This window comes from Mauremys mutica, chromosome 21, assembly GCF_020497125.1.
Source record: "Mauremys mutica isolate MM-2020 ecotype Southern chromosome 21, ASM2049712v1, whole genome shotgun sequence".
NCBI lineage: Eukaryota > Metazoa > Chordata > Testudines > Geoemydidae > Mauremys > Mauremys mutica.
Genome location: NC_059092.1, coordinates 1,464,658 through 1,489,074, shown reverse-complemented (window position 1 = coordinate 1,489,074; position 24,417 = coordinate 1,464,658). Strand labels below are relative to the sequence as shown.

The window sequence follows — 24,417 nt, the reverse complement described above, 5'->3', positions numbered from 1 at the left end:
TAGAACAAAGGAGGGTCAGTGGGTACAGATAGTTGCAATGAGCCATAAATCCACTGAGTCTCTGATTTTTAATCAAAGGAAAGTTATCAATTTAAACTCCCAGGCTCATCTTTTGAAGGTGTTCCTTTGAAGACAAGGACTAAGAGGTCTAATATATCTGGCAGAATATAATGATATTCACATACCATACCAATAACCCTATAACTACCCCACACAGAACAACCCTCTCACTCACTCACTCTTTCAACCAATTCCTTTCTCACATGCCTAGGAGAAAGTGATCTATGGCAGGTGCCCATCAGGTTATAAATCTGGCATATTGGGATGTGTGTATGTGTGGGGGGGACATTTCAAAGCCATAGTGCCATCATGAAAAGTGTCGCGCCAGCAGCCCCCTCCATTTATACCCAGGGTGAGTACACAGCTCAATCACCTCCACTGATCACAAATGTAGCGGTACCAACATCATGAAAGAAACTCTCTGAAGTAGTGAGGCCCCATGTCACATAAAACTCAATAGGTTAAAACCAACACTTTACACTCCACCTGGAAACTGACAAGCAGCAAGAGGTGTTTAGAGATCCAGAGCCACATTTTAAACTAATGTAGCCCTGTATCAGAGGGGTAGCCGTGTTAGTCTGGATCTGTAAAAGCAGGAAAGAATCCTGTGGCACCTTATAGACTAAGGGACATATTGGAGCACGAGCTTTCGTGGGTGATGCATCTGACGAAGTGGGTATTCACCCACGAAAGCTCATGCTCCAATACGTCTGTTAATCTATAAGGTGCCACAGGACTTTTTCCTGCTTTTAATGTAATCCTGTTATCACCACCAGATTAGTCAAAGACAGCAAATCTTAATCAAAATGAAATATTTATTTTAATGACTCAGAGAGACTGGTCTACTGATGTGCTTACAGGGGTGAGCACGTGTGTAAGTGTTTGCAGGAACAATGCCTAAGTGTCCTTTTTTCATTACGAAGTTCATCTTCAAAGGGAAGTTATGTTCGGGATAATCACAGAGCTCATTTAAAAGAGGAAACGGTTAAATCCTATGACTTTCAAAACAGACTCAGGACTGCTAACTATAACTGGCCTAACACCGAGTTTTATGCAGTGCTTAACACTTACATTGGAATTTTATCATGTGGAAGTTCATGGCTTCAAGCAGGGCGGATACAAATCAATGATTTAAAAAAAATGATTTTTTTTAATTTAAATTAGTTTTTTTTGATAACATGCTTTTTGAGGAAAAAACTTATCTAAAGGTAGTTTTAATTAAGATACATTATGGAATAGGGATTATAAATTCTAATTCTATAGTATGAGAGAATGTATTCATGTAATGTTTAAGAAAAGTTTTGTAAATGAGATTGGGGGCAGAATAGATCTGGACAAGGAGAAGAATTCTGGAGATAAATGTGAGAAGCGAGGGACATACGCTTGTTTTGTTAAAATATTATGTGTTTGCTGTTGAAGAAAAAAATCCAGAATACTTAACATTGTTCTCTCCTCTCTCTTCTTTCCTACTCCCTTTTTTTCCTAACCTTCTCTCCTATAGAATCCTTTTCTTCCAGTATTTAAAAGCATAATAGCACTGGTCTTGGGGAACCCATCTGCTGATGAAACATTCAGCTTCACAGGAGAAAGGGTTAAAGTATTTGTTTAGTTCTACAGGGCAGAGAGAGAATTAAAATATATGAAATATCAATGAAGCCAATCTCCCACCCCTTCACCCAAAAAAGAGATTGTGGATGATGTAACAGGTATAATTCCTGTGGCCACACAGCCTCTAGTTACCTGGGATACCACTACCTGACCTGGATGCACTGTGTTAAGCTGGGCTTTGAAAAACTGATGGGAAACCCACCAGGCAACAATCAGCCTTTTCAAGCCGAACTTTGTGGAGAAGTTCCCTTGCATATGAATCTGAGGCATTAGATATTAGATATCAGCTTTGAAAACTGCTGGTAGTAAAGTCTTAAACAAACATGAGGTATGGGAAGGACTTGCACGATGCTGAATTTAAAATCACTTTACAGAAACCTGGGGATTAAATCTGTCTTTCAGAATTATGTAGAAGAGACATAGGAATGGTGCCCCTAGTCTCTGTTTGTCAGAGGGTGGAGCTGGATGGCAGGAGAGAGATCACTTGATCATTACCTGTTAGGTTCATTCCCTCTGGGGCACCTGGCATTGGCCACTGTTGGTAGACAGGATACTGGGCTAGACGGACCTTGGGTCTGACCCAGTACAGCCATTCTTATGTTCTTAGGCAGGTAATATGCTTTGCCAAGGCCAAAAGGGGGAGATTTGTTGTGGAGAATCCCAGCTGCTTAACCTTTGCAAGTTTGAATTAAGAACTCTTAAGTTACTTTTCTCTGACTGTTCGATATTAGTATTCTTGGAGTAAGTGAAATGAGTGGACTGGATGCGAAAGACTCCATTTAGACAGTATCACGGTACTCTACTCCGGAACGCAAGATGGGAACCACAATAAAGTTATATAATGTCACTGTGATAGCCACAAAGTTACATGCTTCTGAAACTTGGCAAATGCTAGAAGAACCACAACTGGAAACTTGATGCATTCCATCAGAGATGTCCACGGAGAATACTTGGTGTCTCCTGGTGGACTAAAGTAACTAATGCTTTTGTGTTACAAAGGACAAGCCAACACACTGTAAAGACAATGATTTGAGAAAGAAGGCTGAAGTGGTTTAGGCATGTTGTAGAGCTGTAAAAATATATATATATTCCTAGAAAAGCCCTTGACTGGACACCACTCAGTGGAAGAAGGACAAGGAGGACGACAAAATATAACATAAGATAACCATTGAAAAAAATGTCACTCATGGAAAAAAACTGAAATAGAGCAAGAAACATGGCATTAGACAGGTGGAAACACTGGGTTGCCTTGTGTCACAGGGCATAAGAGCATCTGCTCTTGTGGGGTAGGGGAAAGGTTTTTGTTCCTCTCACCACTTGTAGAATAAGCAAGGGATTTGGCCTTCAGACTCTAAGGATGGAAAACTACAATGGAGCCATGCTATGAGAGATTCCCCCACCAATAGCTGTCCCATTAATCTCTCATTTAGGTTTATATAGTGCCCAAGGTCTGGTCTGATGTTAAACGCTAAACTGGTGCAATGTTATTTATGGACACACTACACTGGTATAAATCTGATTACAATGGTTTCACTGGCATCTCTTAAACAACCGAGCGTGTTTCATAGATTTGTCCCAGCCACCCACAGAGGGGAAGATTTGGCTCCTAAAACTGAGAGAGACACAATGCTGAGGCCAAAAAATGGCTTACTGCCACACACCATCACTGCTGTAAGTTTTCAGCTGCAAATTCCAAGCTTCATCATGGAACTGAACCAATAATGAATTTCAGTGCTTTGCTAGCTTCTGTTAACCTCTGGTGGGACAACAAATAGAAGTCAATGATTTCATAGTAACCAGCTTGGAGTGAGCAACTGAGCCTAGGGCAGGCAGAAGCTAGTAAAGGGCAGGATAAGGAGTGGATAAATCCTCTTTCACAGCACTTTACAGCTGCTCACTGAGGAAAAAAAAATCTTTAATCTCACAGACTAGCTGATTGTGAAAGTGTTTTAGGTGAAAGATATTTGCATGAGACTGGAAAGACACCGATGACACATTTGTCTCAGAAAGATGTTGCTTTTCATGGTAATGTTCTCCTAGGGAACTCTCTGAATGTCAGATGTATTGTACCCTTTTCAAAAAAGAAGAAGAAACAAGCATTACTTGAAAATCCATCGCGATGTTCTAAAAGAGCGAGACAGAAATGACTAAACAAGAGTGCCTTCAAATAGATAGTTCTGATATCATAAGTATTTCAAATTAGGCTGGATTTAGCCCCTTTTGTGAGATATAAGGTAAAGAATTTCTCTTACCTCCCATCCTTCCATTTCCAGTCCTCTCCTCCCATATATGTCATAAATGGCTCTTGTCTGTGGATCGCTAAGCACTGCAAGTTAAAACCAAACATGCTCAGAGTACAGAACTCAGTTTTCAGTCTTTTCTTCAAAATTCCAGCAAATATTTCAACGACTAATTCAAATAAAAACATAGATACTGTAGACCAGCTTTAAATAGACACACCCTTAAGGTGTCTTCCCTTGCTCCACAAATGATTTTCTACATCTATACTTACTCACAGGGCACACGGACATCTCTATCCACTAGATTTCCATTCCTTTAAATATAAAAATAAAGGACAGAAACTCTGATGAAGACATGCAGATTAATATAATCTGCAATTTTTAAATCACCGAAGCAATATTTTTTTAAGACCAATGAAACACACATCTTCTAGCTATCATCCATGGGACCATTTCCTATTTCATCAGGTGAGCACAGCACATTTGTGCGTATTCAGGCATTGAATCTCAATGCATAGAGCTTCAGAATCTGTTTTTTCTAAAAGATTTAAAGTACTTTAAAACATAAAAAATCCCAATCCCAAAGGAGCAAAACCAAATAGCTGAGATTATGGCAATAATTTTCCCAGCAGCAACCACATCCCTGAAGAAAAACCTGTGAACACCTGCACCCTGCTCATCTGGTGAAGCAGCTTTAAAAGGAACTAACTGCTAACAGAAGCACAGCTATGTGGATGAGGTAGGACTGAAATATTCTCAACAGACTGTAATACTGCTGCTGGGTGCATATACCTATAGAACTGTGTGCCATAGATGATTTTACAGGCTGCATGGTGATACCTGCCCACTTCTTCAGCAATGAGCCTAGAAGCTGCATTTTGGTGCAATTACACAAATATGGCAGAGAGGTTTTTCACTAATACCAAACTGCAGCAGTAGAATTTACAGAATTCCATATAGAATTGAGTTTCAGCACACACAACATTAGGTATTAGTCTGGATTTTTTAAATCAGTCCAGACACACACTTTTATGGTTTATTCATCTCCTTCTCTTGGTACAGAAAGTATAGCACGTTCTCAGTCACAAAGCTACTTCCTAAGCCAGCAGTTCTCAAACTGTGGAACGGGACTCCAAAGTGGGTCAAGACCCCATTTTAATGGGGACGCCAGGGCTGGTGTCCTGGGGTCAAAGTCCAAGCCCCACCGCCCGGGGCCGAAGCTGAAGTCTGAGATCTTCAGTCCTGGGCAGCTGGGCTCAGGTTATACGCTCATTGCCCAGGGCTAAAGCCCTTGGGCTTCAGCTTTGGCCAGCTCGCCCATCCGGGGTGGTGGGGCTCGGGCTTCGGCCCCCCTGCTTGGGTGGACTCAGGCTTCGGTAACCCCTGCTGGGGTCACACAGTAATTTTTGTTGTCAGAAGAGGGTTGCGGTGCAACGAAGTTTGAGAACTGCTGTCCTAAGCGAATTCCTATTTGTCCTATCTACACACCCAATATCATTAAAAGAAAACCAGGTGGCTTTCCTCAACTTCTCAGCGAAAATTTAATAGCAAAGGCAAGGCTGTAGTAAGGTGCCAAATAAGACCTCATTACTTTTACAAAACACATCTTGATGCATTTGCATACTTCTAAGTATTTTGGATTCTTTTTTAACAGACAATTACATTGATACACACTGTAGAAAGCCTTTATGTAGATAGAATTTCCATCTTAAAGGCCTTGTTTTTTCAGAAAACCGTAACATTCCCTGAAAGGTTTTTTGGGGGGATTGACTGATTCATTGGACCTTTACTTAGTGAAAAAATTCACTATTTTGCCTGGGAATTTCTTTAAACTCCCATTCATTTTTAGGGGGCATGCCATCATGGCATTTGGCTTCCTTCCTTCCATTCACTACCAGATCAACCCAGTTCCATGTGGTTCTCTGCCTGCTACTCCACCCATGACAGCCATGCCCATCTGGCCCATGAAGAAGTGGTAACATTTGCACTGGGCCATGAACATCTTGCCAAATGCCATTTAACCAGATGAATATCACTTATCATTTAAGTGAAAAAGCGCATATATAATTTCAAACACCTGCAAAACTCCAAACCACCAAGAGAATTGGTCAACTCATTTTAGTAATATGAACAAAATATGAACAAAAAAGATAGGAAAATCTTCAGAAAATTAATTTAATCTGTGAACTACCCTGCCACAAACTTATCTATTCCAAAAGCCTTCTGTACTTTATGCCAAGCTTCCCGGAACAGTTCGACCCTTGGCTAAGATTTCAGTTGAATTGTTTTGGATCTGGTGAAGCTAAGGGGAGGTATTAGTGTTAGTGTTTTTTTTTTTTAAATCAGGTTTATAATGGAAAATTAGCTTCAATCTTAACTATGGAGAGGTTAGTGAGCTAGTCACCTCTCCTAGGTAGATACTGTGACGTTATCTGATTAAAATATGACCATGTAGATAGATCATTGTTGCTACCAGTGTTATATAATTGCAACAAATCTTGTACAAATTATGTCAAGTAAGGTGTCTATGGAAGGTTATGATTTGCTGAATATGATTATGCTATTTGTATGCATGTATCATTTTTGTATTTGAAGTTATCAGTATTGGCTCTAGATTTGGATTTCAAATGTTTGCTCCTGGGGTAAGGTCCACAAAGTATTTAGCTGGCACACTTTGAAGGGACTATTCAAATTAAGTGGCCCATTAATGAACACTTAACTCAATGGAAGATGCCTATCTACTCATAATGGAATTTCCTGCCATGACTAAGTGAGTCATGCATGGACATGTGACTCACTCATGTGACTCCAAACTCCATCTTTTACCTGTAATTTTCCACTAGCTGTGCCGAGGGCTTTGTTTGAAACAATGGATTTCCCTCCACATGGCAGAAGCTATAAAAGGTGCTGGAAACCCCTCTAGTTTGCCTCTTTTCTACTCCAACCTCTGGACTATGGACTTATACTAATGGGATCATTCTAACCAAGGGACTGAGAACCTTCCAATGATTTGGAAGCTACCAGAGATTTGATTTAAGTCAGCAGTTTATTCCATCACTGCTATAAGAACTTGACAATTATTGCATGTAGTTGATTCCTTTAACCGATTTTAACTCTCACCTTTCTTTCTTTTTATGAATAAACCTTTATATTTTAGATACTAAAGGATTGGAAACAGCGTGACTTTTGGGTAAAATCTGAGTTATATATTGACCTGGGTACGTGGCTGGTCCTTTGGGATCAGAAGAACCTTCTGGTTTGATGAAATTGGTTTTAAATAACCGCTCATCATTAAGTTTAGTGGTTTTGGTGGTGATACAAGGACTGGAATACCTAAGGACACTGCTTTTCTGACTTCTTGTTAGCCAGTATGGTGAGACAGAAGTTTACTTTTGCTGTTGGTTTGGTATATTTCATGGGAGAACAACTTCCAGTCTTGGCATGCGTCTGCCCCATTTCTCAGCAGTTTGTCTTGAATTTGGTATTCTCAGTTGTGACCCACGGAGGCACGGTTACAAATACCATTTTTCATAATTTCCCCTGAAAGACTAACACATGTTGTTGGTCGTGGGTTTCAATTTTTGTAATCCCCAACCTTGTCTGTAAAGCCATTTGATGCTGAATAAGCAACAGTTTATGTTTAAAGTTGCAACACATAACAAACAAAGCCAGGAAATTCAAAGAGAAAACTGAGCTATTTACAGCAGAATGTCAGCGCGCTCTGAATGTCCAGAACAAGATTTAAAATGCAACTTTTTTTTTCCATTCCCCATCATCAGCCACTCAAGGTCTTCAGTGTTTTTTTTAAAGTGAGAGTTTCCATATATTCTCAGGCCTAATTAAAAGATTAAAAATTAAAAGATGATGTAAACAATTCCACCCACGTTCAAGTCTAATGGGGAGAAAGAAACGCTGACCATTCAGAAAACAGAGGAACCAAATTTCTTCAGCTAATTCTCTGGGATTTAATAAGGAATCATTTATTTGCCATTTTGCTTTAACTTCCCTCTAGGCTAAATCACTGAGTGTCAAGTTTGCTGCTGCAGCAGTTTTACCACAGAACAATCCTACTGGCTCCTAATTCACTTACATTTCAGTTACTTCTCCCCAAATCTCCAAAATGTTGTAAGCTAACTATCAATAATTCAGACAACTATAAGAGTGTATGAGCCAAGTCCAGATAACAGAATATAATCCGAGGGAAACAGTTTCAATCAAATCTTTTGCAGAAATGGATTCAGTATATCTGCCCCTCATTGCCCATCCGAATCTGGTAAGACAAAATTGTCTCAGCTATGCAGATTCATCACCCAGAACATTCTGACTGTTTCACTGGCCACTAAAATCTCATTTTTAGGAAAAACAGTGAATCGAGATACAAAATTAGCTTTTATTTGTGATGTGAAAAGTCTTTATTTTAGAGAATAACAGTCTTTCCTTTCACTGCCCCTTAACTGTGCCATTTCCTCTGTGACTGGTAGGAGAACTCAGGCCCCCCTCTATACTGGGTCCCAGCCTAGGGACCCTATGACAAGCAGTCGAGGTCTGCACAGTCCTACCCTTACTGCCCTATCTGTGTGCTACTTCCTACCTTGCCTTGTATCATCCTAACAGTGACTGCAGCCTCTCTCTCTGCAGCCCCTTCTACCTTCAGTTACTGGGCTTCATACTATGTTCCCATCCAGTTGAGCTGCTTCTTTAATTACTCCTTGTAATTAGTCCCTAGCTCCTCCTCTAGGTGTGGCATAGGCAGTAAATTGGCGCACCTAGCCACCTTTATCCCTTCAGGCCTTGTGTGGGGTAGACACCCCAGCACACTCAGTTACACCACTGACAGTATGGAATACCAACAGCATTTACCTAACAGAGAGTTAAATTCATTCTTTGTACAGTGCTTGGAGATCTTTTGAGGGGGGGAAGACGTTAAGTGCAAAGTACTCTTGCTATGTCGTCCTTAATTAGGCCTTCGAATGTGTGGAAATTCTCACTAAAAAGAAAAAAAAAAAGATTGAAGATCTCAAGGATGCACTAGCTTTTGCATCTACACTGCAGTTGGGACCGTGCTTCCCAGTGCAGGTAGACAAATGCATCCTACTGCTTAAGCTAGTGCTGGAAACGTAGCAGTGGCAGCACAGGTGGTGACTTGAGCTAGTCACCTGACCCCCTGGGTACCTACTCCGGTGGCTAGCCCAAGCTGCTGCCCATGCTGCCATGGCCACACTGCTATGTGAGCATGAGTAGACCTAGCGCGTGTTTCTCTACCTGTGCTGGGAATGCACAGAAATGGAATGGAAACTCAGGACCCTTCAGGCCTGTGATGGGATGTTAGATGGGGTGGGATCTGAGTTACTACAGAGAATTCTTTCCTGGGTATCTGGATAGTGAGTCTTGCCCACATGCTCGGGGTTTAGCTGATCACCATATTTGGGGTCCGGAAGGAATTTCCCTCCAGGACAGATTGGCAGAGGCCCTGGGGGTTTTTCGCCTTCCTCTGCAGTGTGGGGCACGGGTCACTTGCTGGAGGATTCTCTGCACCCTGAAGTCTTTAAACCATGATTTGAGGACTTCAATGGCTCAGATATAGGTTAGGGGTTTGTTACGGGAGTGGGTGCGTGAGATTCTGCGGCCTGCATTGTGCAGGAGGTCAGACTAGAAGATCATATTGGTCCCTTCTGATCTTAAAGTCTATGACTATGACAAAGAAACAAGCTAAATTTGCCTTTCAATTTGAAGTTTTCGAACACTGTTCTCTGTTCAAGGTGAATTTTTTGAAAAGTTTAAATAAAACTAGAGATTGAAAAATTTAGACTTACTACATTATAAAAACAAACATTCTTGCAACTTATTTAGTTAGTTAGTTTAAAAACAGCTTTGATGGCTAGGGACGGAAAGTTGGCATTTGACCTGGAAACAGCACTTTTCCGACTAAAAGTGCTCTGCTAGAGAGAAAATTTATTTTGTTTTGACCCAGTTAGGACACGTGCAAACGCACACAGGCACAGCACATTTTGCATGGGATTTTCTCATTAAATTCATACAGGACAGAGCTAAGAGAGGGTCACACTAAGCGTCCTGCACAGCTAACTTAACTGCACAGTGAATGAGGCAAGGACTCCACATCTTATTGTAAGACTCCTTACCTCATTCACTGAACACACTGTGAAGTTATTATTCTGTGGTGTGATAATCTGTAGTATGATGTACAAACACCATCTACTGCATACTTTTCGTACAAGTGACTTTCATACAAACTTTTCACAATGATTTTTCATACAATTCACTTTCAGGAGGTCTGGCGTACATGAGGTAATGCACAGAATAAGAAGGTAGTAAAAATGTGTGTTTTAGCCATAGCTGACAATCTAGACAGCTAAACACCCATTAAAAATAAATTGTAATAAGATATTATAAAAAATAAGACCTTAACTGGATCCCAATTCAAAATGCAACTCTTCTAACGCGCTCATTTTCCATTCACTGGGCACACACTAGTTTAAAAAACAAAGCACTGATTTTCCAAAGCACCAAGTGAAAAGTGCAAAATTAACCATAATCTTTAAAGAGCACAAAGGAATCTCTCTTTTTCTCCAGACTACACAATTCAAGCATCAGAAAATCCAGCATCTACTATGAAAACAGTTTCTGCAAATCTAAGCCTTCCACTGACCTTCATAAGCCTGGTGAACAAGGTTAAACAGTTGCTCAGCTTGTGTTTTGAGCTCTGGGTCTCTGTGCTTGTCTGGATGGTACAACATACATAGTCGGCGATAGGCAGCTTTCAGCTCTTCCTGAGAGGCCTGTGAAAAGGAACAACATTCATTTAGAGCACAGACAATGTTGTTTAAGCATCATCATCAAAATCAGCCCTGAAACGGGAACCCATCAGACACATTCCAGCACATTTAGTTATACTAAGTATAGAGTAAAATGAAGTTATATTTTATTATTTAAATACAGCTTTTTGCATGGGTTAACAAAATATTAGCACCAATTTTTATGTGACATGTTTTTCAAGCTGTCACAACAGTACTCGCTTGCATACTTGGGTGTAAAAGCAGGACCCAGTAACGAAATACATTACCTTTGTGTGCATACGTTATTTTAATTAGACCAAGCCAGTATGTTCTCATTTCAGTTGTGTGTGGCATGGGATAGCTAAAGCCAACTCTGAAGACAGATTATAAAATCTCAGGATTTCACACCAGACCCCTCCTGTATTTTAATTCCAAAACATCAAACACAAATCAACTTAGGAAAAAAACAACAAAAAACTGTGGACATTCCACATTCCGCAACAAAAAGTTAGAGAGTTAAGCACAGAATTCCACAAACACATCTCTCTGCTATATACTGTGACAGTAGCTTTCCCATGTAGCAAGAACAGTATGCTCTCTAGCTCAAAGGCATATAATCCTCTCTAGACAGACAGACTACTCCGGTAGCAATTTGAAGGACCAATAAAATGAGAATATTCCACTAAATCCATGAAGAAAAATTTGCTTTTTTACTGCATCCACGCTGGATTGTTTAGATACAGCCTGGCTCCACTCCAATGACATTTGGTGGAGACAGATTTTGGATGGCTCTTTAGGAATCAATGGAGTAACAAAACATTCCTGCCTCTCTGTCATTCCCTAAGAAACCTCCTCACAGCAATCTTACTGGAGAGTCCATGAACCCTACAGAGTCCCTGTAGCTATTCCCTGTGTTTCTCTTTCCTGCAGTAATCCTTACATGTTAACATTTCTCTGGACTTTTCAGGTTATTCATAGCTGGCATTAATTTAGCAACAACACACTTAAACAAATTAGCAACTGAGAGAAAGACGCTGGCATATACAACTCATGAAATTTCAGACAGTTCCAAAATTCTGACAGCAGGAGTGAATTATTGGGTTATTCATACTGTGTAGCATGAGACAGGAAGTCGGCTTTCTGGGAAGAGGGATGTCTTCAGAGTGCAATTGCTGTAATAGCATCACAGGCATTAGTTGGGTTCCCTTTTAGTAACTGTGGTCACCCTTCTACTAGAACAAAGGATCAGAGGTCAGATGCTGAAGAGGTATAAAAAGTATCATGTGAATCAAGGGTCACAAAGAAAAATAATTCATTTTTATAGTACACTTTAAAGGCATCTATTTAAGTAGATTCCACTGACATTTAATGCCTTTCAAGGACTGAGGTTTGCATAGCTGTTTACCTTAAAGGTGTCACAGCATTTTGTGCTTCAACCTAATCCCCTCTCTTCAAGTCAGAAGTGATCAAGAGAAAATGAAAAGTCAGGCTCTACCTGACAACTGTGCTCATTATAATATGTAAAATGGGACTGATTCCATTTTTGTGAGCAGTTAGAACTACTTATTTATTCTGCAGGTTCCTCCATTTCAGATGAATATTTCCAAGTCAGATAGCAGTAGGGTGATCTCCTAGACTTGCCTGGCTCAAGAAAGCAAATGTACCAAAAGAGCAGTGATTTTTCCTTCTACTATCTCCTTGTTCTCTCTTGATTATTAAAATGAAACTAGATGAGAAGGGAGTGGAATATCCAGTTCCACTGTGACCTTTTTAAATCAAATTAATGATAAATGGCTTAATGTGCTATTGATTAATAGAAATGAGCAGTTTTATGTTTCATAAATATCATGTTCAATAAAATGTTATACTGGGCCTATCATAAGTGAATAGCTAAGGTCATTGATTCAATATTTCATGAATGATAACTTCTTTGAAGCCACTACAGAAACACTGACAACATTTCAAATGATAATGAGATACATAAGTCACTAATAATGATGTTTTGAGTTACATTCTTATTAATAAAACTGAGCAAAATTAAGGTGCATTATCCCCCTATTTGGGATTAAACAGATTCATGTAGTGTCTCAACCATCCAGTTACACTTTCATAGGGTCTAAATCTATTATAGATTAAATGTTTATATACTAGAAAATTGCTAGTGAATGGATTTAGTCTAGGACTGTGAAGTTCAGTGGCCATCATTTTCAGATTAGGTGCTACACCATACTAAACTGAGTTTCCCTTATAGAAGTGCAAATTCATTTCACACCAACACCAAGCTGACTACATGCAAGATGTGTGCGCTTTGATTTTCAAAAAGGATTAATTAAAAATATTCTCTCTTTTGATATGCATTCCTTTGGATAACACTCTCGTCCAGTTTCATCTGCATGCTGCATTCTAACAAAGGATTATTGAAATTAGTGTGTGTGTATTGATGAGCTTCTAATGTAGCTAAATCAAGCCCTTAAGGCTTTGATGGCCCCAAATATTTATGTAGCTCCCTGCTTCATATTCCTAACCCTTTAGTCCTGATGTGCTCATACAAAATGACATGTCAGGAACTGATCAGAGCTCTAAGAAAAAAGGCACTGCAAATAATCACTGATGGAACACTGAGCTTGCAAAGCACGTACTGCACCTTGCAGTAAGATTCAATCTTTTTTGTACCAGTTGTCCCAAGCATTGTAACCATATCTCGCACACATCCAGCTGAACCAGAACAACATACAACAGTTTCTCAATTCATTTACAGGAAGCTTTGCAGCTACACCAATTTGGGTTAGACAACACGGACTCAAGTGCCAGATGATGCACAGCTCTACTCTGTCCTTCACCACATACAACCACACTACTACCACCAAGATGGCCCAGTGCTTGGACAAGATCAGCACATGGACAAAAAACAGCTGGCTGATGATAAACCTGAGCAAAGCAAGTGATGATGGTGGGCAGAGGAAAGCCCTTTGAAGAGTTTGCAACCTTTGGTTGAAGGTGCATATCCACAATTGGTCAATTTGGTCCATAGTCTAGGCGAACTCTTGGATTCCTCACTGACGCTATATTTTCTCACAGAAAGCATTACTCACAGATGCTGCTATCATCTCTGGTTGGCTAGGAGACTCCATTCCATTCTAGCAGGTGACCTTTGTTACTTCCCGGCAGAACTACAGAAATGTGATATATCAGGGCAGGAAGTATTCAGCACTTAGGAAACTCTAATTAGTACAAAATGCTGCAGTGCATCTCCTCAACAACAGAAGCTACTATGAGCCCATCAAACCCGTCCTCTGCTCCCTACACTGGCTTCCCATAGAAATTCAAGGATCTCAGATTCAAGGTTTTGGTCCTTATCTCCAAGGTACCCCACAGCCTGGGCCAGTGCGACTTAAGGCTGTGGGGTGAAAAATATGGTCAACAACTATGCTCCTTTGACACAATAAGTAAAGCTCATTTGTGCAGGACACAGGACTTCCGCAGACGCCTGTCTGAGACTGTCGAATTAACTGCCTCAGGAGCTAAGGACCATCACAAACCCACCATCTTATATCTTTCTCTGACGCACTCGATACTGGCCCTTCTCAGAAACATGTACTGGACTTTCTCGGCCTATTGAATCATCTGTTTCTCTCTGTGTCCTTATACTTCACTGATCACCAAAATATTTGGGTGCCTCACAAATTGATTAAAGTGAACACAAGATGATCCCTCCCTTTTTCTCCCCTTCCATGAATCAGTTGACATTTTCCTTTATTTTTAAATTGTAGATTTGATGGGGCTATTGAGGGAAGCCTTGGTTGAAACCACTGTGTTCACATTTTGCTCTGAAGTTGGTATAGAACACTTCATCTTGAAAAACATCTTTGCCTGTATATCCCTAATGACAGCTGCACAGCTCTGGGAATAATATCCTTCACGAATCACTGCAGAACATGTTAACAAGCACAAACCTTGTTTTTGTAGGGCCTGTGAAAAATATAGCGATGTCCTGCCATATCCTAGACAAACCATACTGAATTAAGTTGAACTTTATTGAAATAAATTAAAGTATCTTAGGAGCTGATCTTAAAAAGGACTCTTTTAAACAACAGCTAAAACAAGAATGAACTGCTAGTTAAATAGGTTTCCCAGAACGCAAATGCATCTTCTCTAGTTATGCAAAAATTCAGCCTTTGAAGCTTTGCAAGTTGGGAACCTTTTATCTGCTGATCACCTATCACATGAGGACAAATCAAAGACCCAAAAACCGTATAAAGAAGTAAAGCACAGATTTCCTGGTTGTACTTATGCTGAGCAAAAGATGTAATGATCTGGTAACCAGAGGGAAATCCCTGGGTGGGGTTTAAAGGACTATTCACCAGCCAGAGTTCTTGTTTGAGTAAGGGGGCAACCTCTGGTAACCTTATTAGCATGCATGTAGGTTCTTTTATTGTTTTAATGTTTCCTCACTAAAGCTTTTACTTTAAGAATAAATGCTTAGAAAGAGGGGTAGTAACTTAACTACAGGGGAGTCGCATCTTACGTGGGGGTTAGAGGTTCTCAAGTCAGCGCGTAAGGCAAAAATCACGTATAGTCAAACACTCATTTAGTGGAATGGCAGGCAGAATCACCCGCACTACAGGTACAGCATTTAAATTGTTATTTTTCTCTTTTTTTGCCAAGCGTGCATAGTTAAAATCGCGTAAGTTAAATGCACCTATGATGCAACTCCACTGTATAGGAATTACACTGTTTCCAGTATCCAAGAAGAAAAATGAAGCAGGGTTCTTTCGGCAGTCTGACTTTTCTGAGGAATTCACAGTGTAGGTAGAGATCTATGCAGCCTGGAAATACCCAGTCAGGAGGGAAGGAGAGAGATGCATGTTTCCACCCTAGAGAGGCAACAACTGGAGAGCTGGAAGTTGTAAGAATGGGTCTCCTTGCCAGACCAAAGAGGGGGAATACAGGTGCAGTTGTCCTACAGGACCAATACCCACTGTTTCTTCCCATTTTTCAGTGATTTCCCCCACCAGATTCAAATAAATGTATGGTTGGAAAAATTATAGATTACAACTGAGCAAATTTCACAAGTAAAAATTAACCTTTCATCTTGTACATCAAGAAAATTTGGGTTCTTAGAGCCAAACTTATACTGTACAAAGCTGGCTTTTTATGGAGTGGTTTTTCCTGTTTGTTTTGTTTTTCCTTAAAAACAAAATACTAAAATGGTAAGAGAGAAGACAGATTACTTATTTCTGTAAGCATGCTGCCACTCTTCTACAGACCTGGAAACTGCTGCCAAACACAAAAACAAGATTATTTGCAATTTCATTATGCATGCACACCAGTACAAAAAATTGCTCTTAATATTCAGAAACTGCCATCCCCACTAACTTCATTTTAACATCATCCTTTCTCACAGCCTCCCTCCAAAGCAAAAAATCAACAGAGAGATTTTTAAGGGCCTGCAACAATTATTTCATTTTATTTTTAAATGAAAACGTTCAGGTTATTTCTCCCTAAAGCACACTGAACAAATTATCCTACATCAAAAGAGCTCTCAAACACCACAGAATTTTATTTATGGTATGTGCTACAATAACTAAACACAATGGCATGAGTAACAAAAGGTGTGACAGCCTTAACTTAGAATGCTGTTTAGTTTTGATTGGTTCGTCTTACACAGAAACTTTCAAGTAGTTTAGGACTCAAAATGAGTCCTCTCAAAGTCTGCCAAGGAAAGCATAGCTATTAAGGGCTTGGCTACACTGGAGGGTTGCAGCGCTGGTGGTGGCTTTACAGCGCTGCAACTCACTCACCGTCCACACTTGCAAGGCACATACAGTGCTGTATCTCCCTGGCTACAGCGCTGGCTGTACTCCACGTCTGCCTGGGGAATAACAACTGCAGCACTGGTGCTGCAGCGCTGGGGTGCCAGTGTAAACAGTGATTAATCTTACTACGCTGTAACTGACCTCCGGAATTTCCCCATAATACTTTTAACTAAAGAACTCTCTTTGTTTTGTTATGATGCCTCTCTTTGTTTTGTTGTGAACTCGGGGCTCCCGGAGCTGCTTATCTAATAAACAAACACAGCTCCGGTTTGCTGTGAATGAGGCAGTCAAGGGGATGAATGTCCACAGCTAGTGTTTGCTTGAGGAGAGAAACAGCATGGCGGGCGGGGGGTGGGGGGAGGGGAGGGAGTCCGTGGGAGCAGCTGCTTATCTGGTCTGCAGGCTATTTGCATTTAAGAGTGAATGAGGGGTCGGGGAAGTGGTCAGAATTTGCAAGGCAGGGAGCTGACAGTGTCGGCTCCAAAAATCCACTCTCTCTCTCCCCCACGCTCCCTGTCACACTCCACCCCACCCCCCTCTTTTGAAAAGCACGTTGCAGCCACTTGAACGCTGGGATAGCTGCCCATAATGCACCACTCCCAACACCGCTGCAAATGTGGCCACACTGCAGCGCTGGTAGCTGTCAGTGTGGCCACACTCCAGCGCTTTCCCTACACAGCTGTACGAAGACAGCTGTAACTCCCAGCGCTGCACACCTGCAAGTGTAGCCAAGCCCTGAGTAAATTAGATTTGAGAAAAAAATATAAATAGAAAAAGGGTTACAAAAAAAAAAAATTGAGTAGGCATGTGTTATAAAACACCTAAACAAAATGAGCAGGGCATGGAAGAGAAAACCATTTATAAAAACTTTCAATCAGGATGGGGAAAAACAATCTTATGTTGAATTCCATTTCCCCCTCCCTTTCTGGTCTGTTTATAGTTTATAAAATGCTGATCCTACAAATGGACATGTGAGCAACTTAAGTGTTCGTCTCATTAGAGCCTTACACTAATTTTCTCAGGCAGGGACCTGTCTCAAATGATTGTAAAGCAAATAATATACACCTCTACCCCAATATAACACAACCCAATATAACACAAATTTGGATATAATGTGGTAAAGCAGTGCTCCGGGTGAACAAAGCAAGTTCGATATAACGTGGTTTCACCTATAATGCGATAAGATTTTTTGGCTCCAGGGGACAGCGTTATATAGGGGTAAAGGTGTATCTGTGGGCACTACATATTTTTTTTTCCATTTTAATAATCTATAGTGTTATCAGTAATTTTAGGAAAGAACAAGGAGTCCGGTGGCACCTTAAAGACTAACAGATTTATCTGGGCATAAGCTTTCGTGGGTAAAAAACCACTGATACTTTAGGAAAGAAGTTACTTTGAAATATACAGCTATGTCGATATCTGTTTATCAAAACTCTGACTTCTGCTTAATTAGAAACACAGGAGGGAAGAAGGCAAACCAATGTCTGCCAAACAGAAAGAGGAAAATTGGTAAGGAAGAAACGGTTATTTTCATCTTCTAGGAAAACAATCAAACTATGGAGAGGTGGACCTGGCACACACAGCCTGAGGAGCCATACAGAAAGCATGTCCAATTTCCGATTCTGAACTCCCGGTCAGCAGAGACTGGCAGTGCTGTGCATGATTTAAACAACTGCTATAAACAAAAATTTCCAATAACCACAGTAAGAAATTCCTGCCTGGCATGTCATGTTTTTACAATGAAATTCTCCTTCCCATCAGCTTATTTTTGAATACAGACTATGCAGTTTCCAGTAAACATTACACAGTGAGAGGTAGGAAGCTTTCCACAGTGCTAATGAAGTGTCAGAAAGAAGGCACTTCTACTGATGCTTAATGCCTTAACAGCATTTGCTCCAACAGCAGATTTCAATGACAAAACATTACTAGGATTTGTGAAGAGATACTCTTCACTCAGCTGTACCACACAAAAGGTGGTAACTGAACTATTGCAATCAAGCATGAGTTTGTTCTTTCTTCTAACTTTTTAGCAATCTTTCAAACAACAACTGCTGATTTCACACCAAGAGCTGTACACTAAGTTCTTCGTTGCAAAGCTAAATATGAATTTCTGTGATGTACACCTTTTTTTTAGAACTAATTTAAAATTTATCTTGGGCACTTTGTTTTTTGCCATTACAGCTAATCAACAGATCCCAGGCAGAGCAAACAAAATCTCTTTTCTATGCACATTACAGAGTGGCCACCTTTGCTACTAAATGAACCAATAAACTAAAACAAGAAAGTTTCATAGGTGCAACTCTTAGTCCTTAAGAACTTAATTAATTATTCACTTTAAAAAAAAATCTTTTCAAACTACTGTAGAATCAGAAACTGTAACAAAACTGTGACTGTAATAAAAATGTGACAGGATTTCAGTGGTTAGAGTAGAAGAGAGTTGGGAGTCAGGACTACCAGGTCTTATTTCCAGCTCTGAAAGTGATTCGTTGTGTAACTTTTGCCAAGACAATTCATCTTTGTGTTTTTCAGTCCCCCCAGCTTTAACATGAGGGTAGTCTCTACCTCATGAGCCCCATAAGTTAGTGTTACTAAAATTAAATTCCTTGAATAAAAGTTTCCATAGAAGTATCATTAATTCTCTTTTCTGGGTACTCCAAGGTTCAAAACATCTTGAAGTGAAATTTAACTATGACATTGATAGCAACAAGAAGAGCAGCATACCTATAGCACAAAACGTGCAATATCAGTTCCAGCTGTGCTTGTTCTTGCTGATCCATTGTTTACGAATAAAGAAACCTAGTTTGTTGTTTGAACTTTGCTGGGAGTAGGTAGTATTAGTTCTTACAAGCTATTAGAACTGTTATCGAAACAGCTGCTTAGCACAGGATACAATTGAGATTCAACATATTTGTACTTTACATACAAATTGGATAATTAAATTAGATGAAGTACATTCATGCAATTCCTACAAAAATGCACGTTGCAGAAAAAAACTTGACCTCTAATCAACAACATGCAGCTCATAATTCTATATTAGACCTTCTCCTAACAGATAATGAGGAACTGACCACACAACTAAAAGGTAGTGGTAACTTAGGTACAAGTGATCATAACTTGACCATATTTATAATGTGCAAATACAATAAAGTCCAGACAAGTAATATATATATATATATATACACACACACATATACATTACACACATACATATCCTTGGTGCTTTAATAGGGCCAATTTCACAAAGCTGAAAACAATTATGAGCCAATTCAACTGAGAGGAAGAATTTAATCAGAAAAATGTGAATGATAATTGGGAATCATTTAAGAATTTGCTAGATGTCCAGAAAGGCACAATCCCACAACTGAGGAAGAAGCCTGTGCTGGTTAAAAAACCAACCTGGTTTAAAGGGGAACTGAAGGTAGCTGTAAAAAATTTAAAAATATATAACAAATGTAAGAAAGGGGAAGTTGATAGTAATAAGTATAAACCAGAAGTTAGGAAATATAGAAATTTGATAAGGGAAATCAAGGGACACAAATAGAAATATATGGCCAGCAGAGTTAAGGACGATAAGGAGGAGTTTTTAGAACATATTAGGAACAGAAAGAATCTCACCAATGGTATCAGTCCATTACTAGACAGAAGTGATAGAATTATCAATAATAATGCACAAAAGGCAGAAGTGTTTAATAAATATTTCTGTTCTGTATTAAAAAAACAAATCATGCAGTCTCATCATATGGTGATAACACTCTTCCTATTCCATTACTCTGGAGCAGTAGTCTCCAACCTTTTTATGTCCAAGGTTACTTTTTGAATTTAAGGGCAACCCAGGATCTACCCCGCCTGTTCCCTGAGCCCCCCCCACCTTCCTCAAAGCCCCGCCCACTCCACCCCTTCCCTCCCCGGATCACTCGCTGCCCCCCACCCTCACTCACTTTCACCAGGCTGGGACAGGGAGTTGGGGTTCGGGAGGGGGTGGGGGCGCTGGGCTGGGGCCGAGGGATTTGCAGTGTGGGAGGGGGCTCTGGGCTGAGCCTGGGGCAGGAGTGCAGGAGTGTGTGAGGGGTACAAGCTCTGGGAGTGTTTGGGTGCAGGAGAGGGCTCAGGGCTGGGGCAGGGGCTTGGGGTGCAGGAGGGAGTATGGCACGGACTGGCAACCCCTGGCACGCGGCCTGTCAAGGGAAATCCGCTGGCAGGCTGGGACAGTTTGTTTACCTGCAGCGTCTGCAGGTTTGGCCGATCGCAGCTCCCACTGGCTGCGGTTCGCCATTCCAGGCCAATGGGAGCTGTGGGAAGTGGCGGCCAGCATGTCTCTCAGCTCACACTGCTTCCCGCAGCCCCCATTGGCCTGGAACGGTGAACTGCAGCAAGTGGGAGCTGCGACTGGCCAAACCTGCGGACGCTGCAGGTAAACAAACCGGCCCGGCCCACAAGTGGATTTCCCTGACGGGCCGCTGGAGGGGTCAACACATCCCTGTGGTCTCCGAGGGCAAGGGGGGTGGGCGGACAGGGTAATTAAAGGCCTGGCAGCCTGACATTGATTCCAGGCAAGACAGTGGAACAGCAGATGCAGGACTTGATTAATAAAGAATTAAAGGAGGGTAATGTAATTAATACAAATCAACAATGGATTTATGTTAAATAGATCCTGTCAAACAAACTTGATACCTTTTTTTGATGAAATTACAAGTTTGATCGATAAAAGTAATAGTGTTGATGCAACAGAATTCTGTAAGTTGTTTGACTTGACTTGACACTGCACATTTTAATTAAAAACTAGAACAGTATAAAATTAACATGACACACATTAAATGGACTAAAAACTGGTAGGTCTCAACAGGGGTGGCTCTACGAATTTGGCCGCCCCAAGCAGTCATGCGCGGGAGGTGCACCGGAACCCCGGGAGCAGCGGACCTCCAGCGGGCATGACTGCGGAGGGTCCGCTGGTCGCTCGGCTGGACCTCCCGCAGCTGCGGAGGGTTCGCTGGTCCCGCTGCTCCGGTGGAGCATCCACAGGCACGCCTGCAGGAGGTCCAGCCGAGCCGCGCGACCAGCGAACCGTCCGAAGTCATGCCTGTGGGAGGTCGACTGGAGCCGCGGGCCGAGCGCTCCCTCCGCAGTCATGCCTGCGGCAAGTCCGCTGCTCCCGGGGTTCCGGTGGACCTCCCGCAGGCATGACTGCGGGAGGTCCGCCGGACACGCCTGCCGCCCCGGCCGGCAAATGCCGCCCCACGCGCGTGCTTGCCATGCTGGGGTCTGGAGCCGGCCCTGGGTCTCAAAATATAATTATAAACAGGGAATCGTCACTGGGCGAGTCTGTTTCCAGTGAAATCCCACAGGGATTGGTTCTTGACCCTATACTATCTAACCTCTTTTTTCAATGACCTGGAAGACAATATAAAATCATCACTGATAAAGTTTGCAGATCACAAAAATTGGGGGAAGGATAAATAATGAAGAGGACAGGTCATTGATTCAGAGTGATCTAGATCCCTTGATAAAGTGGGTGCAATAAGTGGTAAGCTGGGCACAAAGAAATATGCATTGTAATGGTTTAATGTAAATATGTACATCTGGGAATAAAGAATGTAGGTTTCAGAGTAGCAGCCATGTTAGTCTGTATCCACAAAAAGAACAGGAGTACTTGTGGCACCTTAGAGACTAACAAATTTATTTGAGCATAAGCTTTCGTGGGCTACAGCCCACTTCATCGGATGCATGCAGTGGAAAATACAGTACGAACATATATATCTATATATAGATATACACACACAATATATACATACACACACACAGAGAACATGAAACAATGGGTGTTACCATACACACTATAAAGGAGAGTGATCAGTTAAGGTGAGCTATTATCAACAGGAGAGAAAAAGAACTGTTTGTAGTGGTAATGAAAATGGCCCATTTCCAGCAATTGACAAGAAGATGTGAGGAACTGGGGAGTGGGGGGAGAGATAAGCATGGGGAAATAGTTTTACTTTGTGTAATGGCCCATCCATTTAGAACATACTTATAGAATGGGGGACTCTATCCTGGAAAACAGTGACTCTGAAAAAGATTTGGTGTCATGGCGGATAATGAGCTGAACACGAGCTCCCAACCTGACTCTATGGCCAAAAGAGCTAATGCCATCATGGCTGCATAAACAAGGGACTCTAGAATAGAAGAGGTTATTTTACCTCTGTATTGAGAACAGTTGCAGCCATAGCTAGACTATTGTGTCCAGTTCTGGTGCTCACAATTCAAGAAAGACGTTGATAAATTGGAGAAGGTTCAGAGAGTAGCCACCAGAATGATAAAGGATTAGAACACATACATATAGTGATAGATTCAAGGAGCTCAATCTATTTAACCCAGTGGTTCCCAACCAGGCGTATGCAGAGGTCTGCTAGGGGGCAGTTACATCAACTTATCTAGATATTCACATTGTTTTACAACAGGATACATAAAAAAGCACTAGAGAACTCAGTACAAATTAAAATTTCAAACAGACAATGACTTGTTTATATTGCTGTATATACTAACTATACGCTGAAAAGTACCAGATTTATATTCCAATTGATTTTATTATGATAAAAACAAGAAAGTAAGCAATTTTTCAGTAATAGTGTGCTGTGACACTTTTGTGCTTTTATGTCTGGCTTTATAGGCAAGTAGTTATTTTTAAGTGAAGTGAAACTGGGGTAGGGTGACCAGATAACAAGTGTGAAAAATCGGGATGGGGTGGGGGTAATAAGAGTCAAAATAAAAAAAAGACCCAAATATCAGGACTGTCCCTATAAAATCTGGACACCTGGGGGTACACAAGAAAACTCAGACTCCTGAAAGGGGTTCAGTAGTCTGGAAAGGTTGAGAACTATTCATCTAGCTTAATAAAGATAAAGTTAAGGGGTGATTTGATTAGTCTCTAAATCACTACATGGGGAACAAATATTTAATAATGAGCTCTTCAGCCTAGCAGAGAAAGGTACAACGAGACCAATGGCTGAAAACTGAAGCTAGACGGGTTCAAACTGGAACTAACAGGGAGGGTAGTTAGCCAGCGGAACAGCTTACCAGGGGTCGGCGGATTCTCCATCGCTGACAATGCTGAACGCAACACCGGAGGTTTTACGAAGTGACCTGCTCTAGCCACTGGCTGGGGCCGGTCTCTGCGGCCCGGCGCTCAGGCTGGCTGGTCCCTTCCCGCCTTGGGGAGGAGGAGAGCAGGGGGAGCCCGGGGCGCTCCCTCCCGGCCCCGGAGGTCACAGCCTGCACCGGACGGAGCGCAGGAAACGCGCGGGCAGAGGCCCCCGAGCGGAGCCTGGGGACGGGGTATGGCGGGGGGGGGGTAGATACAAACCCCGCCGCCCCCGCTGACGAGGCCCGCAAGAGACCCGCCCGGAGAGGTGGGGGCCGGTCGGGCACCGGGGTCACAGTCCCCTCCCCTGGCCTCTCCCCCAGCCCGGCGCCCCCCACCAGCGCCGCTGCGCCCCGGCCCGCCGCCCTCACCTCACGCCGCACGTTCAGCAGCGAGTAATAATCCTCGTTGTCCGGCGCCTCCTCCCCCAAGGCCGCCGCCATCTTGCCGACCTCTCACCCCGCGCTGGGGCGGGACTAGGGTCAGAAGAGCGCCGGGCGGGCGGCTGAGGAGATCGCGCCACCGCCACAGCGCCCCCGGCGGAGTGGCGGGGCATCAGGAGGCAGCGCGCACGCGCATCGTTCAACGAGCTGGCGAGGAGAGGACGCCGAGGCACATGCGCAGCGAGGAGTGTTGTTACCGGCTCGCTGGAGAGATGACGTAGTGGCAGATGTCAAGAAGACGGTGCGCGTGTGAAATGAGCGAATGGGCTCGCCTGTAGTGCGCATGCGCTCTGTTGCGTCAGCTCGCGAGTCTGGAGTTGGGCG

The 24,417-nt window shown here is 42.0% G+C and overlaps 1 protein-coding gene across 2 annotated transcripts in view; it reads right to left on the bottom strand.

Annotated features, from left to right (window-relative positions):
• Positions 1-24,296, bottom strand: part of DNAJC11 (DnaJ heat shock protein family (Hsp40) member C11) — a 71,424-nt gene extending 47,128 nt beyond the window's left edge. The window contains exons 1-3 of one of the 2 annotated variants that reach the window (XM_044996428.1): positions 24,022-24,296; positions 10,576-10,705; positions 3,921-3,994 (exon numbers count right to left, since the gene is read on the bottom strand). In XM_044996428.1, the coding sequence (XP_044852363.1) occupies positions 3,921-3,994; positions 10,576-10,705; positions 24,022-24,093 (276 nt within the window). In that variant the 5' untranslated portion in view covers positions 24,094-24,296. Of the gene's footprint in view, positions 1-3,920; positions 3,995-10,575; positions 10,706-23,586; positions 23,706-24,021 lie in introns of those variants that run through there. The other variant, XM_044996429.1, reaches the window with a different exon arrangement.
• Between the last annotated feature and the right edge of the window lie 121 nt (positions 24,297-24,417).